Source organism: Panthera uncia, chromosome D2, assembly GCF_023721935.1.
Source record: "Panthera uncia isolate 11264 chromosome D2, Puncia_PCG_1.0, whole genome shotgun sequence".
In the NCBI taxonomy this organism is placed as follows: Eukaryota; Metazoa; Chordata; class Mammalia; order Carnivora; family Felidae; genus Panthera; species Panthera uncia.
In genome coordinates, this window is record NC_064818.1 from 53,053,206 (window position 1) to 53,072,041 (window position 18,836).

The window sequence follows — 18,836 nt, forward strand, 5'->3', positions numbered from 1 at the left end:
GGCTTTTCATAAGAACTTTATTTCTCAAAAAGGGGGAGGAATCCAAAGTATTAAAATAACCCTTTAATTTTTGTTTTGGAGGGAAAGGGCAGGAGACAAAGTAATTCATATAAAAATTTCAAGCATGATTGCTATAGATACTTCTTCCTGGGACTCGCAGCTCCAGGTTCCAACTGCATTCTGGGTAACGCCGGGTCCTCTGGGTCCGGACAGGGGTGAGCATCTGGAATGCTTCTGTAGATTTATTCCACAATAAATACAAAAAGTCAATCTTCCTGGTAGAAATGATTCAGTCCATTTTTGCAACTGTTTCTGATGAGAATGCTAAAAAGGAGAGCTGCCCCTCTTCTAAATTCCAAATCTTTCCTTTCTGAAACTGACTGTAAGCGTGAAGAAATGAAATGTGGAAAGACATATTAGGTGTGATGGGCTCTAGCGCCAACCAAACGCCAGGGGAGACATTACCTCATTGAGGCGATAAAAAGGTAAAAGTGACCATGATTTTCCATTGCCTTTTATGGGGGGAAGCTGCACCTTTCTGCTTCTATCCTTGCAGGGAACTGGACTGTGAGAAGCAAAGTCCCCGTCCACGGTGGTTATTTTCTAACGTAGAGAAGGGTGAATTGGAATACGCGCGTTAGCCAAGAGCAGTGTTGTCACACTGAGCCCAAAAGCTTCGTGGTACACTTTCCCAGAGGCAGACCCTTCTAGAAGTGGGAGATGGCACCTGGCTCATCCAGGACACGACGAGATGCTTAAGACCATCTTAACTGTGAAGATCTCTTGAATCCTTCCCAGCTCTTCTCAGTTGGTGTTTCTCTGAGGCACAGGGAGGTTCTCGTGAAGATATTTCAAACTTCCGTGCTCAGAGAAATCGGAGACCACGTGGTCCTGCCCCCGCAGTAGCCACTTTGTAGTGAGCAGTCCCTCCAATCCTACTGGTCCCCGTGCGTGGATCCGTGACGTACTGATGCCCACTTCAGCTCCTGAGAAAAAGCACGGATGAGGCTGCGGCTTCCCCAGCCTCCGCTTCCTGTCCGTCCACCAGACCCACAGCTCTCTTCTCCCGACCTGGCACCCTCTCGCCCTGCCCACTCCATCCTCCCCAGACCCGCCTGAGTTCCATGGTCCCTGTCAATGTGCTCTCTGGTTACTATGAATCACAATGGAGTCCCCTCCTAATGAAACACACTGTGTGGGCCTCTTTTGTGCACTTTTATCCCAACTGCATTTTGACAAGACTAGGAGTGCTGGCTCTGATATCTGCTTAGGGTCTGGACTATGTATCACAATTTGACATTTGGGCATTTTTTGAGGTATACAACAATGTCCAGTATAAAGATGAAGAACATTTCCCCCAAACTTTAAGTTCCAGAATGTAAGGGACATGTTCTCAGTATCCCCCAGAATTCTTAGCACATGTACTCATTTGACAGTTACTGAATACATAAGAGGTGACTGCTCATTTTCCTTCTCTCTTGCTCTAGGCCTAGATTTCGGGCATTAAGGGTCTTCCTGAGTCTAGGTGGGCGTTCTGCATGGTACACAGTGGAGGCAGGGTTCCCTTGTGTGTCACAACTTTACTGAGCAAGTACTATGTACAAGGCACCGTGGTGGGCCTGGGGGAGGCAGTGGTGAATAAATGACGTGAGGTGGTGTTTTCATGGAGCTTATACTTTTGTGGGCAAGGCAGCCAAAGAACAGTTCAGCAAATAATTTCATGTGGTGATGAGAGTGCAGGGAAGGGTGCTGTGACAGACCGTGTGGGCAGGGTGGCCTTCACACAGGTGGAGTGGTTAGGGAGAGCCTCCGAAAGCTGAACAGTGACAAAGAGATGGGCAGGGGAGGGGCAGGTGGAGAGGTGGTGCAGGCAGAGACCAGCAGGGGCAGAGACACCTGAGTGGGGATGTGTTTGGGGGTGGTGGCTGGCATGGACCATGTGACCACTGGATTCAAATTCTGCTTTAATAGTGTAGAGACCTCATGACGTCGGGCATGTTGCCTGTCTCTCGTGCTTCAATTCACTTGGAAAATGAGGAAAATAATAGAATCTGTCATGTAGAACTAAGTGAGACAATGCATGTGATATACTTAGCACAGTGCAAGGAATATGTAAATGCTCAATAAACATCGCCTGTCACTGTTATCAACGTGCTTCATAAGAATTTAACTCAACCAGCGTTTGAGTGTTTGCTCTATGTAGGTGATGGAAAGACAATGGACTTTTGCTCTCTGCTATCGTGGGCTTTCAGTTGAAACTTGGGCACCTCAGTCCTTGAAAGTATGCTGCTATTTCTTCTTCCAATAACATGGAATACAAAAATCAGTGCAACTGATATAATTAAATCAAAAGCCCAACATAACAGAAACAGGCAACTAACGATAAAGGGTCTAATGATTAAGAATAACTGAGTAAAATTCTCTTTAACTACCTTCTGTAATTCAATGAGAAGTACTTCTCTAGGCAGATCATCTATTTAAGAGTTCAGAAAGATTAAAATGTTTTATTTTTAGTGTTGAAATAATGCTCAGATGTGTCATAAATGCCTTACTGGAGCTCTGTATAATGGCACCCCTGAAAACCAGAGACTGAAAAATCCTTACACTGGGGAATAGAGATTTTCTTTCTTTTTATTAAAAAAAAAATTTTTTTTTAAGATTTTATTTTTAAGTAACCTCTATACCAGTGTGGGGCTTGAACTGCCAACCCGGAAATCAAGAGTCGCATGCTCCACTGACTAAGCCAGCCAGGTGCCCCTGGAGGTTTTATTTCTAAACAGAAGGGGAGAGGGTGTCTTTCTGAAGCTTTTTATTTCAGAGGTCTGTTTTAGAAGTCACCCTTGCACCTCTGGGCTCACCTGTTTATTTCTGATGCCCAGCATACGTATTAACCCTTCTTATGTCCTGTCCTCATGGAGAACTCCTCACTCTCAGGCAACCTGGCTACATCTCTTTGAAGCAATAAGTCTGCCACAGCAGTGCTCTTGAGGGACCTTGGCATGTACACCTGTCACAACCTGTGCATGTGGACATGCTGTGGTCTGCCATACAGTAGTGGGAGCAACCCAGGCTTTGGACTTGTACAAGTTTGGGTCTAAAAGACAGCTGGGTGACTTTGGGCAAGTTACTTCACTTCTCTGAATCTCAAAGAACTATGAAAAAGAAAAGACAAGTACCTACCTTCTTAGCATGCAAAATGCTTACAGACAGGACTTCTCCTGGCTCATTGTTGTTACTATTCTTTCTCATCAACCTCCCTCCCACAATTCTGTCCCTATCATCTTGATCAAGCATGTGACTGTGACTGCAGAGGTGTCTCCTCCACCCTCACTATGCTCTTTGTACCACATAGTGATTCACAAAGGGTCTCCTTTCTCTCCTGACCATAATCTTTCTTACCCAGTCCAAAGCGGTAGCCATCAGAGAAGCGAGTGCTGGCATTCCAGAATACACAGGCACTATCTACGTGCTGGAGGAAGAACTCTGCTGTTTTCTCTGCAGCATAAAGAGAAGAAACCGAGTTAAGGTGACCCATGGAGAACATCCCTCCTTCCAGTCATGCACTGGTGACTGATCGGGGCTGGGCCCAGGCCCCTGAAGAGCTTCTCCACACATTAAACACGCAGACTTGTAAAAAATCTAAAGAGAAGAAGGTTAACCAGCTTCATCAGTCCCTGTTATGGAAAGAGTAGCTGCCTGGGAAAGACTGGGTTGGAGTCCAGATCTCCCCCTGTAGACATACCCTTGATGCTGCAATGGCCTGACTATATTATTTATAGGCTCCAGTGTGAGAATGCCTAAGTCTGAATTCCAATTCCACACTCAATAGCTGGGTGACCTTGGGCAGGTTTCTGAAGCTCTCTGTGCCAGAGCAAAATGCAGACTGGCAATATTACCTAGCTCATAGGGTTGTATAGAGGATAAAATGACTTGCCATCCACAAAGCACTCATCCCAGAGCCTAGCACATGTAAGTGCTCAGTAAACGTCAGCTATTCAAACTGGTGGTGTTGTGATTCCCCAATAAACCATCTGTAGATCCTCTGAGGAGGCCATTTACCACTGGCTGCCTTTACTGCTGGGCCTCCAGTGCCTGACACCTACGTGTATCTCTCAGTACTTATCTGTGGAATGAATGAGTGTGGTGAGCTGCTCTGCCCTTAACCTCCCGAGCCTAGGTTTCCTCAGCTGTAAATGGGTTTATTCCCATAACCTGGAAAGACTGCTGTAGAAGTTCAAAGGTAATACCTGTGACACAGAGGGAGTCATCTTCAGAGTGGAGCTAACCATCTCTTCCCCACCTCCTCCCCTGGGGCTGCTGTGACAATATAATGTGGCAGATGTGAGAGCACGCAGCAGACCCGTGAATCCAACCAACGCCAGGTATTATCATTAGTGTATTCAGACTATGCTTTCCTGCAGCCAGAAGGGCTGAGAGGAGCTGGACCCCACGGAGACCAAAGCAGAAAAAGCAGGTGCTGCACACTTGAAGCACGTGTGCACACGCACACTGACCATTCTCCGTGACGATGACATCTGTGTGCGAGCTGCCGTACTTGTGGATGTGGTCGATGGCCTCCTGGACGCTGTCCACCACTTCAATGCACAATTCCAGGTCCCCATACTCAGTTCGGAGGGACTTAACTTCAGAGGGGCTGAAGGTCAGATAGGAGGCGAACTTGGGGCCCGCGTGAATTTTCACCTGGAACAGAGAAGTCGAGGGGTAACAATATAAACCCAAGAGCAGTCAGTCAGTTCACTCTTCTTCGTCTAGAATCAAACAGCCAGATGAGCCTGCAGGGGAGGAGCCCGTGGCTGCCGTGGTCTGGACAACGAAACCAGCCTTCGACTTCCTTTTAGGAGCCGCCCACCACCCTCCAGGATGCTCTGCTTTCAAAAATGCTGACTGGCCACTTGCCAGCAATGGGCCTTCAGTAAAACTGGAGCAGGGATTTAAGCAGGAAGCCTTTGAATGTTAAGAATGTGCAAGGCATTTAACAGGCTACTGACATAAGCCTTGACTGCTGGCATCTTACTAAAATGAACACTTGGCTATAAAAATCCCATTCCCTGCATACGGGACACGTAGTCCTGGACTCACATGGAAAGGAGGAGATGGCCTGTATATATTTCTACTCCCTTCTCTCTGGATAAGTCCTAAGTGTGCTTCAGAGGAAAAGGGCACTTGGTAACCAACTGCCTCAAACCATGGTTACCTGTCAGATTTCCAACTTTGTCAGTCAGGCCCCAGCTCTAGGCTCAGCTCAGCACCATCCTGCTCCTGGCTGGAGGAATTTAAGAACTGGAGGCTGGTCACTGAAGGCCCCAGTCATAAGTCTGATCCCACTTAGGCTTCACTCTCTGAGACCTCCCATGGCTTGGTTCTTTGGGACCAAGCTTTTGCCTTTGCTCAAGTTACAACAAGCAGAGTATGTCCTGTTCTTGTTGCTCCTGAGGCCCTTCTACCTGCAACCCCACTTTCTCCGGGCCTAGGGTCCAACCACCTTTTTCGTGGACAGGAAACCCATCCCTGAGCCCTCACTCTGGGCAAGTCACCCTGCTGGTTTACCTCCTGCAACACAAAGATGAAGTACACACATTGACTGATGTTGATCTGAGGAATTTCAAGGCAATCTTGATTTGAATGACTAAGAATATCATAGGTTTGTGTCTGAATCAGGACTGGAGGGGTTTATTCCTGGCTAAAGGAGAGTTTCCTCCTGTCTAGTCCAGCCCAGTCCAGTGTGGTATTTGGCATACATAGGTGCCAGTAATGTCAAGTAAGGCTCCAAACATGAGTGATCATGTGATCTGACCCCATTTTAATTTGTGGTGTATTTTCATTTTGAAAACAATCCTTTCAGGTTCTCACAGGGACCATGTCCATTTACAAGCTGACTAGAGCCTTCTTTTCCAGCTAAAGGATGAAAGGGAAGCGACACACACTCAGGGTCAAGGCAACCAAGGCCAGCAGCCACTTTATCCAGATACTGTGTTTATTTACATAATTCTGAAAGGGTGCCATGGCATCAGATATTAAAGCTTACAATGTGTTCTGCCAGAAAACTTAAGACTATGCATTTTTGCCTGGAGAGCATCTTTTTTTTTTTTTTTGTGCAATTAGGAACTTAAGATGGAACATACACTTGTGTGAAACTTACTGGCACTGGTTTTTATAACCTCAATGGAATGGTAATAAAATATTCCAGAGAGAACATCATACAAATTGCAGACTCCCAAATACCACTGTATTAAGTACATTAATATTGGTTAATTAAAGGCCCTAGTGGCAAGGTGGACACATATAAATTTCTGGTTTGAAAACTTTTCTGCGCAATGTTTTCAAACCAAATCCAACAGAAATGCGTGTTCAGAAACATAAACTTTAAACTATGCCGCCTGAATAAATGGTTCCAGAAACAGTCCTTTTAGTGGGCTGCCATGTGATGTCTTATCTTTGACCTCTCTTAGCACTTACCACATTCCACTTTGTAATACAGCTATGTGAGCATGGGTTTCTTCTATCTACTAGACTGTGAGAAGGCAGGGATAGGTTTTACTCCTCTCTGTGTACTTAGCACAGAACTCCATACACAGCAGATGCTCAAAAGTATTGCTTCTTAAATTGCCTTAAATGGTAAGGCAGCTACCCACAGGCTTCTAAATCTCAAAATGGAAGACAGGAAGGGACACAGGAGTGCTGTGGACTTGTACCTGTTCCACTCTCAGCATGTCAATGATCTGGTCAAATAATGGTGTTCTCAGCAGATCTCGGTGAATTAATAGAGTCTCCAAAGCATTACAGGCAGCTGGATATTCACATTTAGAGTCTCGGACTGAAAGAAGGAAGACAAATAATTGTTTCTATTAACATGCTCCCAAGTCACAGAGGATCTGCTAAATATTCTGCCTGCACACAGCAGAGGCCCCATCTAGCTCACCCAGTCTGGTGGCTTTATCGACGCTGGCCTCTGAATCCACATACATGTGGCAGATCCCCTCACTGTGTCCCATCACCGGGATCCCCTTAGCAGCTTTCTGGATATCTCTGACCAGCTGGGAAGAGCCACGTGGAATAATCAGATCTATCATTTTATCTAGGCGACAAAGATCTTCCACTTCTTCTCTGGTATTCACCTGAAGAGGTAAAGAATAAAAACAGAAAAATGACATCTGACCTCATGAAATACAAAGTAGCAGCACCCCTTTTACGGATAAAAGTCTGTACCTCGAGAGAACTAAATCAGGTGCTGTGAAAACTTATTCCAAAAATAAGAGTCCTGATATCATCTACCAAATACTTAACCAAACACTACACATTAGGTGCTGTGCTCTGCATTACAAAACAGGAGGACATATCCCAGCTGTCTAAGAGCTCAGAGTCTAGCAGGAAAGATACGACTAGGACACAACGCACCGCAACTCAGGGCAGATAATTTTCAAAATGGTACCGAGGTACCAAGTGCTACCTCTGGAAGTCAGAGGAGCTACAGATTATGGCTGGCCAGGAGGATCACAACGGAGGTGCCTGCCCTGTGGCTTCTCCAACCACAGCCTTCAGGACCGGCTGGGTCTTGCTAAGGAATCCTGGTTCTCCACGGGGAGCCGCTGACAAGCTCTCCCCTGGGGTGAAGCCCTGGTTTCAGGACACTGAGATGATGATGACCCTTTCTCTTCCTCTTGATTTTTAATTTACCCATATGGTCATGTTATTTACAGGAGAAACACAAATACATACGTATGAGAATGTTTGGAAAATTTTTTTCTGCATAACCCAAAACTAGAAACAACCCAAAAGTTAGCCAACAAAAGAAAGGATAACTGCAGTATACACACATACATGGAATACCACATGGTGATAAAAAGAAAACTACTGCTGGATGTAATAATATGGATGGTTCTCACAGACACGAAGATACACAAAAGAAACATAACACGGAAGAGTGTATTTTGTATGATTCCATTTATAATGAAGTTCAAGAATAAGCGAAAGGTGAATGTGAAAGAAGTAAATAAGGGGCTACTTGGTGGTGGTAGGGCATACTGATCAGGAAGGGCACAAGGGAGCCTTCTGGGGTGCTAGAAGTGTTCCACAGTTGGGTATGGCTGGTGGCTACGTATGTGTGTACAGGGATATTTGGATAAAGTCACAGAGTTTTTCAGGTAAGATTTGTATACTTTACTGTATGGATGTTATACATCAATAAGAAGAGGGGTGGGGGTGGGAGGAAACCCATCTGATTAAGGTAGGATGTGGTAGAGCTGGGATCTGAATCCCTAAAATCTGTGCCCTTTCCACCCCCTGTGGTGACATAAAAAAAACAAAAAAACCCCCAAAAAAACCCAATTCCTGTTAGGGGGCACGTAATGCAGTGGGTTTATAGACACTGCCCCAGCAACCAGCAGAATCCTGGAATGTCAGAGTAAGTAGGCCTTGATGGAGAAAGAGAAGGATCTGGAATTAGCCCAGGTTCAAATGTAAACTTTACAACAGACTGCATAATTTTAGGTGAGTTACTTTCACCACTGAGCCTGTTTTTCCCCCTCATTCTGATGGCACATTCCTGTTATGGTTTATGTGAAGACTAAATGAGACAACGGATGGGAATTGCCTTCTCCACAGCAAGTTTTCAGTAAGCTGTATCTACTACTGCCTAGTTCAAAAACACCACCTGATGACTGAGGAGAGTGAAACAGTGGTTAAAATAATGAGCATAATAACAATAACGATAATAGCATGACCTCATTCTTACATGCTGCACGATGGTTTATGACAAACTTTCATAAAATCTGTCTCATCTGACTTGCCCTAAATCACTAAGCCACTGAAGACCCATGTGGACCAGGAAGCCCCTGTTCCAGTCAAGCTTGCCTATAAAAATGGCTTGGCCTTACATGACCTAAGTAAGCTTTGCTTCAAACACACAAACGCCAAACTCAACTCCTCTGGGTCTGATGTGGCTCATTCCCAGGGACCTACCAGCTGTATGGCCTCCTTGACTCCATGGATTGAGAGGGCCTCTTGGGCCAAAAGATGAAGAATCCGGTTGCTGTGTGTGGCCTCCTTCCCTCCTTTGAGTAATAAGCCATTACCACTTGCTATAGCCAAGGCTGCCACCTGCAGATCAAAGGGGAGAGAGCAGTGAACCAAAGAGAAACGCAGTAATAGTAACAGCATTCACCGAGCACTTTATATACTATAGTGATTATTATATAATATAGTAACAGTGTTTGCTGAGCACTTTTATAAGGACTGTCATTGGGCCCTTATAAGGCCTAATCTGTTCAAACTTCACGATATTCCAGTGAATTAAATACTTGTTTTATCTCCTGCTTTACAGATAAGGACACTGAAGCCCAGAGAAGTTGGTGACTCCCCAAAGTCTCATAGCTTATAACTGGCAGGGCCAGAAGTCTTGACTCCAGAGCCAAAGCACCCAATCTCAGGAACTAAACTATACAGCTTCCTTAGCACCATTAGCAAAGTAACCTAAGTGGTCAGCGTCACATGGCCCCCTCCCCACTTGGGCCCTGGTGGAGGACAGGGAGCTTAGCTGCCTCTGGCTGAGGCTGGGTGGCCTCTCTGGCCACATCTTCCTCTGGCCCTGTAACTATTCTGAGAGCTCTAAATGTTGGTGCTGAGAACCTGGAGCAGACTAGAGACCCGTCAGACCCTGGACAAGCTGTGGTGGAGATTTCTGGGAAAGGAGCACAAGCAGGGAGCACAGGGTGAGCACAGGATCCTGAAATGCTTTGCGGTGAATACTCCCTGACATGACCTAAAACCAGCTTGTTCACCAAGGACTCCCATACCACGGGATCTGTCCTCAGCCCCTGGCTGGTGCTGGCACATGGCCTCTCTGGGCACACACCTGTTTGCAGAAATACTCCAGTGAAAAAGCAGACCACCCAGGAGGAGGGTTAGTTACCCTCTTAAAGCAAAGAGTTAATGATTCTGACCTGATCATCTAAGGCCTAAAGCTTAACTTTTTTTTTTAAAGTTTATATATTTATTTTGAGAGAGAGAGGGAAAGCACACATGCACTCACACGTGGGGGAAAGGCAGAAAGAGAGGGAGAGAGAGAATCCCAAGCAGGTTCTGCACTGTCAGCATGGAGCCCAATATGGGGCTCGAACTCACGAGCTGCAAGATCATGACCTGAGGCGAAACCAAGAGTCTAGGATGCTTAGCTGACAGAGCCACCCAGGAGTCCCCTGAAGTTTAACTTTCTGAATGTTCTTGGGATGAATGAAAATCTTCCCATTTTTATAATGTAATAAAAGGAACTTTACTAAAAAACCTTGCCTGAGCATGTTAATCTCAATTAGTGGCTCTTAATCCTTTATTGGTTTTGTTGCTCATGGACCCCTTATAAAAAGTAATGTAAATCTTCTCTATATAAATGCACTAGCACACAGAACTGCATACAATTTTTTATAATTCATGGATTCTGTGATGCCATCCAGAGTTAAGATCCCAGGTGAGGAACATGAGCTGTAGTTGGCTAGAGAAGAAACCTTTCTCCACGTGAAGTATTCGTTAGTACGGATGAAAGGCAGCAAAAAAACATCACGTACTCCTTCCTACTAGCAGATTCGGGTTCTACAGTTTTCACTTGGTATTTCTGCAAACAGGTGTGTGGCCAGAGGGGGCAGTGTGCCTGCACCCACCAGGGGCTGAGGACAGACCCCGTGGTATGGGGTGAACAATCTGGTTTTAGGTCATATCAGGGAATATTTACCACAAAGCATTTCAGGCTCCTGTGCTCACCCTGTGCCCTATGGCAAAGAGGTGCTATTTTTGTTTTGTTTTTCTTTAGATATTTATTTATTTTAAGTAGGCTCCGTGCCCAACATGGGGCTTGAACCCACAACCCCGAGATCAAGAGTTGCACACTCTACTGACTGAGCTGGCCAGGCACCCCTGTTTTATGTTTTTAAATAGATATTCTCTTTGAGATTTTGAGGCTAGTGAAAAGAAAAAGCTGGTATCATCCTACTGGTCAGTCTGGTGGGAAAATTGTCCCCAAATTTTAAAGTATTTAGGGTAACCAGTGGGACAACCCTCAGATGCCACCCTGTATCAAGGCATGGCTTCTTGGAAAAAATCTTTTAAACACATGATTTCTCAACATTAGCCTGTAATATGTCAAATTCCTTAAAGAGGGTTGCATTCTAGTTTTCATTAACTACTGGAAGTTCTTTTTCCTGAGAGATTTACCTACAGGAGGCCATCTGTGACAGTGAGAACAAAGGGGTCTTTTTCACATGGGTAAAACCAGCTACAAGATGAATGACCTTGCAGTAAGCTAGCAGGGGTTCTGTGGTCAGGGAACACAGTGCCCCAGTGAGCGAAGACATACAGAAATGTGCTCCTGCACTGTGCTAGGGAAGATGCATCTGTTATAAGTGTGACAGGAATAGTAACTTCTATAAGCTTCAGTTTCTTCAACTGTAAAATGGACATATGAATACCTACTTTAGAATCACTGGAAGAATCAATAACATAAATTACTTTAAGAACCACCTGAGAAGTCTCAAAAACTTATCTCTGGGGGAGAAAAAAAGATAAGAACTTCTCACCAAAAAAAGAAAAAAAGAAAACCATCTTTGGAAGATTTTGGGTCCCGAAAATATATTCTTTCCCTACCCCAATGGCAGGCACATACCTGGGGTAGACAGTCTGGGCGAGACTCAAAGATGACCAGCAGGACTCCAATTGGGACAGTCACTTGTTCTAGCTCCAAGTTTTTGGCAATTCGGGTTCGACGCAAAACACGCCCCACGCTGTCCTGTGAGGAGGCTGCGATCTGCCGTAGACCGATGGCCAGGCTGTTCAATTTAGATGTGGAGAGGCTCAAACGTTTCAGCAGAGGAGCTGCGAGTCTCCCTGAAGAGGTGTGAGGAACACATGATAAAGGAGTGGCTCTGGACAGGCTGCAGCTGCTTTACTGAACACACGGCACTGTGTTAGGAACAGACACGAATTTAGCGGGTCTTGAGAAGACAATGACATGCCACTTAGTTTTTCTAGGGGGCTTTTGGTAGTATATTTCACATGTAAAGGTATGTACACCAATACCCTCTGTGCCAGCAAATTCAATTCCAGAAATTTGTCATTTGCATGAGCAAACTTGCATGTAATGAGGATATTTGTCACAGTATTTACATAATAAAATCAAATTCTGCTTAAACATTTAGACAATGAACTACCAGGCAGTTATTAGAAATATCTATATGTACTGATATGGAAAGCTGTCCAGGATATAGTTTTTGAAGAAGATAAACTACAAAAGAGCATGTATGATAATATCCTATTTATCAAATATTGCATATATGCATGTGGAGATGTCTGGAAGCCATCAAGAACAGTGATGATCTCTTTCTGCATTATTTTAATTTTTTATAACAATTGCCTTATTTTTATAATCAGAAGCAATAAAGATGTTTCCTTTGGAAATAAAAACTTAAATAGAATTATAGTAAGTTCACTTTTTCTTCTTTTTTTAAGTAGGCTTCAGTGTACTGAAGTGTACACTGTGTACACTGTTGGCCAGTGTAAAGCCCAACATGGGGCTTAAACTCATGATCCTGAGATCAAGACATGAGCTGAGATTAAGAGTTGGATGCTTAACCAACGGAGCCACCAAGGTGCCCCTAATAATGGTAAGTTCATATTCAGAATTTTCTCTTTTTTTTTTTTTTTTTAACGTTTATTTTTGAGACAGAGAGAGACAAAGCATGAACGGGGGAGGGTCAGAGAGAGGGAGACACAGAATCTGAAACAGACTCCAGGCTCTGAGCTGTCAGCACAGAGCCCGACATGGGGCTCGAACTCACGGACCGCGAGATCATGACCTGAGCCAAAGTCAGCCGCCCAACCGACTGAGCCACACAGGCGCCCCCAGAATTTTCTTTAAATTTAAATACAACTGTTTGCATGGTGTGATTCTCTCTGCACACACACACACACACATATTCATATATACACATGTATATGTACCAGGGAAAATTGTGTGGAATCACATATCACAAATCATTACTATGGTTAATGTTGAAATGAGATGATGAAAAATTTCTTTCTTTTTTATAGTCACACCCACCAAGATAAAATAATACAAAGTTTTCTACTTAGGAAAGGAGGAACCTATCTTGTATTAAGAAAAAAGCTGAATCATCATTTTACCAACCAATTATATCAATCCGTTTTCTTCACTTTTCCCTATGTGTTAATATCAAGTTTCAAACACAGTGCATGTTAAATGTTACATTCTAGTTTTCCACCTCACAATGCATATTTGCTTTCCACGTTGCCAAAACTGTTGTAATTACTACTACATACTCCACTGAGTTGACACAGCTTAACACATTTTTTTTTTTTAATTTTTTTTTCAACGTTTTTTATTTATTTTTGGGACAGAGAGAGACAGAGCATGAATGGGGGAGGGGCAGAGAGAGAGGGAGACACAGAATGGGAAACAGGCTCCAGGCTCCGAGCCATCAGCCCAGAGCCTGATGCGGGGCTCGAACTCACGGACCGCGAGATCGTGACCTGGCTGAAGTCGGACGCTTAACCGACTGCGCCACCCAGGCGCCCCCAGCTTAACACATTTAACCAGACCTATGTTGTTAAACACTGAGGTTGTTTCCAGTTTTCAGTGTGATAAATAACCCTGCTCCAAGAATCTTTACATACAGAGCAGTTTTCTCTTCTTGAAATAGTTTATGATAAATTTCCTGAAAAGGGCTTAGCAAGTCAAAGGGGACCACCATGCTCATGTACAGCCAGGACTTTGTTCGTAAGCCACTGTGCGTCCTTACGAATTTCCAGAGAGACAGAACTGAGGTCAGAAGTCAGACTTCGGCCAATAACTAATTGTGTGACCTTGAGCAACAGCTTTAACCTCAGTGGGTCTTAATTCTTTTACTTTAAAGAACTGTATAAGATTATCATCAAAGATTTCTTCACACAGAAAGGCCTTACTTAGTAGGTGGTGGCTGGTATTAGTGAAATGTCTAAAATAGTCCTCAGTATTTTTCTTTTTTGTCCTGAAACTGCCATAGTATCCATGGCTCATGATCTGTGGGTACAGAAAAAGCTCCTTTGGAGGGCTGTACCAGAGTATCTGGGAAAGGAGCTGGAGATGGTATGCATAATTTGAATACTAGCAAGCTGCCTTTAATAAAAATGATGCATAATATAAGATTTCTTCTATAACAATCTTTTTTTTTTTATATTCCTAAAAGTTTTTATTTATTTATTAAGAGAGAGAGAGAGAGAGCATGAGGAGGGTAGGGGCAGAGAAAGAGTAAGAGAGAGAATCCCTAGCAGGCTCCACACAGCGCAGAGCTTGATGTGGGGCTCAAACCCACGAACCATGAGATCATGACCTGAGCTAAAGACAGACGCTTAGCCAACTGAGTCACCCAGGTGCCCCATATAACAATCTTGTCTTTAGGCAGACTACACTGTAAGAATTATTAGTAAAACAAAGAACAAAAACCAAAACCAAACCCTCCATAACACTGACTCCAAATCGTGTGGTCCTTACCCTCTGCCTCCTCCAAGTCTTTCTTGTTGGCTAACAGGATCTCATCACGCTGGTCCGTCAACAGATCAGCCAGATGATGGATAATCTCTGCTCTCTAGGAAGAAAGGTAAAACAAACAAGCAAATACATTAATCCGAGAAGAACCCATACCATTAAACCTACTCCTCTGAATGAGCCGGGCCTTGCTCCTAAATCCAAAGTCATCATTGACTGAAATCTCCTTACATCCTATCAACCATTACACACCTCAGCTCCCCTCATTTTTTCCTTCCTCTCTCACTACTAATCTCCTTCTACTTCTTGTATTTCTTCCTCTTTTACCATTCCTGATTATTATGATTAGCAGACCACAGCCCAGTAGTGGGGAAAAGGCACAATGAATTATACAATCAGTCCCCAAACCCAAGATGGGGGCTAGCATTTTGAATTGGCATGATACATACATCTCTGCATACTCAGTTTCACTGGCTATATAATTTATTAAGTAAATTTTGACAATTACTTATTTTGACAATTACTTATTTAATGAATTCACTCAAAGGGGAAAACCCAGTCCTGGATGCTTGAAGGGATCTCAATCCTTACCCACCTAGGTTAAAAAGTGTGGCAAATCAGTGTGATTACTGAAGAAGCCAAGGGAAGTGGTTTAGAGAGACAGGCTAAGCTCTTCCTTTGCTTTCCTTTCTCTACTTGTAGTTATTTAAAATTTTCTTTTTTCTCAGGCCAAAGTGCTCCCTAGAAAAAATCTAAACACAACATCCTTAACAACACAGGCTTTGAGAAGCCAATCCCCAGCTTCCGTGACTGCCTTGTTTCCAGACTTGCAGTGTCTGCCACTTCACTGTGGGCAGGCCTCTGACTAGAGGGCAGGCTCTGGAGCTTCCATCTAATGGGTAAGTCAGGGGACTCAGATGTGTTAGAATAAGCAGTTTTCCTACATTTTCATGTCCAGTATGTGGCAGGCTTAGGAAACCTCCTTGGTCTCACCATGTTCATGATATTTTTGATCAAAACATAGTGATAAAAAGCTACCTTAGGCCACAGACTACAAAAGACAAAAGGGAAAATAAAATTTAGAGAGAGAAAAGGCAGAACAAATCTGAATCTCACTTGTAACTAGAATAACTCTGTGGGGACAAGAGGAATGGAGGGGGACATGGCAGCCTTGACTGTGCACTAAGCCTCACAGCATGACTCAGTCTGAAAACCAACTGAACTATTAGCTAAGGTTATTACCTGCTCAGGTTCCAAAGTGGCCAACATCCTTCCTCCTGCTCGAGCCATTTCTCCCTGCTGTTCAACAGTAGGACCTGTAAGAATATTTGCAAACATCAGATCATGGACAGCAACCCAGCACGTGCACAGACTCATAACGTGCACGGAATGAATGCTCAGTGTCTTGGTGTGCTTGCTTCCTAGAGGTCACTCAGACAAATAAAATGGCAAAAGAATACACTAGATTAACTCGGGCATAAACACAAGAAACTTGTCTATATTTCCGGGGTAAGTTACATCTCGTAGAGTTCTTTTCAATTCCACTTTAGCTTATATTCTCTAATGTGTTTGCATTTCTGAATGTAGGTTATATGGCAATATCTTTGCGAACAATTGAGAGTACATACCATGTCTTACTGTCTTAAGTGTCTTTGCATTTCTAGGCCTCTAGCATAGGCCTAGCAAATGTTTCTTAAGAAAATGGATGCTCATATTCTTTAACATAGTGGTTTTAGAGAGAATGGGAAGCCTAGTTGGGCAGGTTCGCTAAACTTTACAAAAGCAAAGCAAAGTCCAATTTCGCAAAGAGTGTCTGAAACAATACTGTACTTCAGAATATCAACATGTCAATTTTGTGATCTCTATTCCTAGAGGAGAGCTCAATCTTCGGTCTCATTTAGGCCATGGTGTGACTACTCAATAAGGAACTACTTACCTGCAGGCTTTACTTCAGAAAAGAAGGTGCCAACTTTCTTTCCCTCCACGATGTCTGTGATGACATGTCCAGACACCTTTGGGTGGGTTCCGCTGGCAATAACCACAGAAGTGCCACCTTGCAAAGCCCAGAGGGCCGCTTTCACCTAATAGGAGAGGTTAGATCCCAACATAACATTCAGACTTTTGCAGGGTCTAGTCATCCATACTTTAAACTCGCAAAAAGAGAATACAATGTGATAGTGAGCCATTGAAGTATATGCAGGAATGTTTTGAACAACTCAGAAGCTCTGAAAACACACTCAGCCCTTGCTCTCTCTCTCTCCAGCCCAACTCTGGTACGTGCTAAAGATGAGCCAATCTGCCTTTTGTGCTCAGTGTTCAAAGACTCTCTAGTACTAGGACTCATAACTTCTACATTTGACTTACTGTGCCTCAACATAGTGTCCAGCCTGGTGTTTGACCAGAATCTGATCCTGAGTTCTTTTAACTTTTGTAGCTCTCTTTTGTAGGTCTTTGCCATTCCTACAATTGATGCTGTATCTTAAGAGTATTACTTTTTAGAACAATTAATGCGAGAGAAAAATTTTTGGAAGATTTCGTAAGAAATAGTTGAGCAGGGGCACCTGGCTGGCTTCCTCAATAGAGCATGTGACTCTTGATCTCAGGGTTGTGAGTTCGAGCCCCATGTTGGGTGTAAAGATTACTTAAAAAAATAAAAAATCTTGGGGTCCCTGGGTGGCTCAGTCCATTAAGCACCTGACTTATGATCTCAGCTCAGGTCATGATCTCACAGTTTGTGAGTTCCAAGCCCTGCATCAGGCTTTCTGCACTGACAGTGCGGAGCCTGCTTGGGATGCTTTCTCTCCCTTCTCTCTGCCACTACCCCACTCACACTCTCAGTCTCAAAATAAATAAATAAACTTAAAAAAAATTTAAGAAAATCTTTAAAGTAGGGGGTGCCTGGGTGGCTCAGTCAGCTAAGAGTCCAACTTTGGCTCAGGTCATGATCCCACAGCTCGTGGGTTGAAGCCCCACGCTGGGCTCTGTGCTGACAGCTCAGAGCCTGGAGTCTGCTTCAGATTCTGTGTCTCCCTCCCTCTCTGCCCCTCCCCTACTCGTGCTGTCACTCTCTCAGAATAAACTTAAAAAAAAAAATTATATATAGAGGGAGAGGGAGAGAGGGAGCCTGCGCTTGACGACTTTATAGCATGAACACACTATGTAATATTAATGAAGAGAATACATATACAGACATGACAAAATATAGGTACACAATATGCATACCTGTATTTAGACATGTGCACATTTAAGTGTGTATGTGCCTAGTATTTTAGCCATTAGCCCCCAAACAATCACAAAAGTCAAAAGGGTAGGGGCACCTGGCTGGCTCAGTCGGAGAAGTGTGCAGCTTTTGATCTTAGGGTCGTGGATTCTAGCCCCATGTTGGGTGTAGAGATTACTTAAATAAATAAAACTTAAAAAAAAAAAGCAAAAAGGGTAAAATATTGTTTGGTTTTTTTAGCTGTCATAGGCAGTAACAGCATCAGACCCTTACCTTGGCTTCCATGCCACCCATGCCTACTCTTGACTTGGTTCCAAAGGTCACAGACTGCTGATCTCCGGGATAAAATATATCAATGAGCTTTGCGTCATCTGACCCTGGGGGGCTGTCAAAGAGACCTAAAAAGTAGACAGGAGTTGGCAGTATTGCTTTAATGGAAGGCATGCCCCCCAAGACAGACATCCCCCTGGGCACCTGCCAACCACTCTGTACGTGACTGATCCAGATGAAGTCTGTGTTCTACCAGCTCTAACCAGAAAAGAGAACAAGTGATCTGTATAGTCTACCCATGCTGAAAAGCAGCAACAGGACTTTCCATACATACTTTTATATTCTGTTTGCCAGCATCACAGCATGTCCATATCCTTGGTGCAACACTTATCAGCCCTGCCCACTCCACTGTCTACTGGGAAGCTGTCCTCACCTCTGCCACTGCTACTTAAGATGCTGAATTAAGGAAGTAACTGAAAAAGATGAGTGGCTACTGCAGAAACAGTGTAGTAGCCATATACTATAATGTGACTATTTCCAAGTGGGATGAAATGTGAGACAGGTTTTCATGAACTCTCACAGCATCCTTTGAAACAGTCACTAATTATAATCCCTGTGTTATGGGGAAGTCATTGTGAAGGTTACACTGAGTCAGCAGAAGAGCATACAACTCTTGGCATTCAGTCTGGACTTATCACCATAAAGCCTATGTCCCTTTTATAGTTGAGTAGAATAACATAAAATACGAGTTACGTGAAATGTTACATGCATACAATCCAAGATTAAAAATCTTCACCATTT

General features: G+C 43.8%; 1 protein-coding gene across 2 annotated transcripts in view; it reads right to left on the minus strand.

The window, feature by feature from the left end:
• Positions 1-18,836, minus strand: part of ALDH18A1 (aldehyde dehydrogenase 18 family member A1) — a 42,171-nt gene continuing 23,335 nt past the window's right edge. For both annotated transcript variants that reach the window (XM_049645481.1, XM_049645480.1), the window contains exons 8-18: positions 18,039-18,163; positions 16,482-16,626; positions 15,788-15,861; positions 14,552-14,645; positions 11,669-11,889; positions 8,980-9,117; positions 6,941-7,136; positions 6,714-6,835; positions 4,515-4,701; positions 3,400-3,495; positions 1-986 (exon numbers count right to left, since the gene is read on the minus strand). In XM_049645481.1, coding sequence (XP_049501438.1) covers positions 805-986; positions 3,400-3,495; positions 4,515-4,701; positions 6,714-6,835; positions 6,941-7,136; positions 8,980-9,117; positions 11,669-11,889; positions 14,552-14,645; positions 15,788-15,861; positions 16,482-16,626; positions 18,039-18,163 — 1,580 coding nt within the window. In that variant the 3' untranslated portion in view covers positions 1-804. The remainder of the gene's footprint in view (positions 987-3,399; positions 3,496-4,514; positions 4,702-6,713; positions 6,836-6,940; positions 7,137-8,979; positions 9,118-11,668; positions 11,890-14,551; positions 14,646-15,787; positions 15,862-16,481; positions 16,627-18,038; positions 18,164-18,836) is intronic.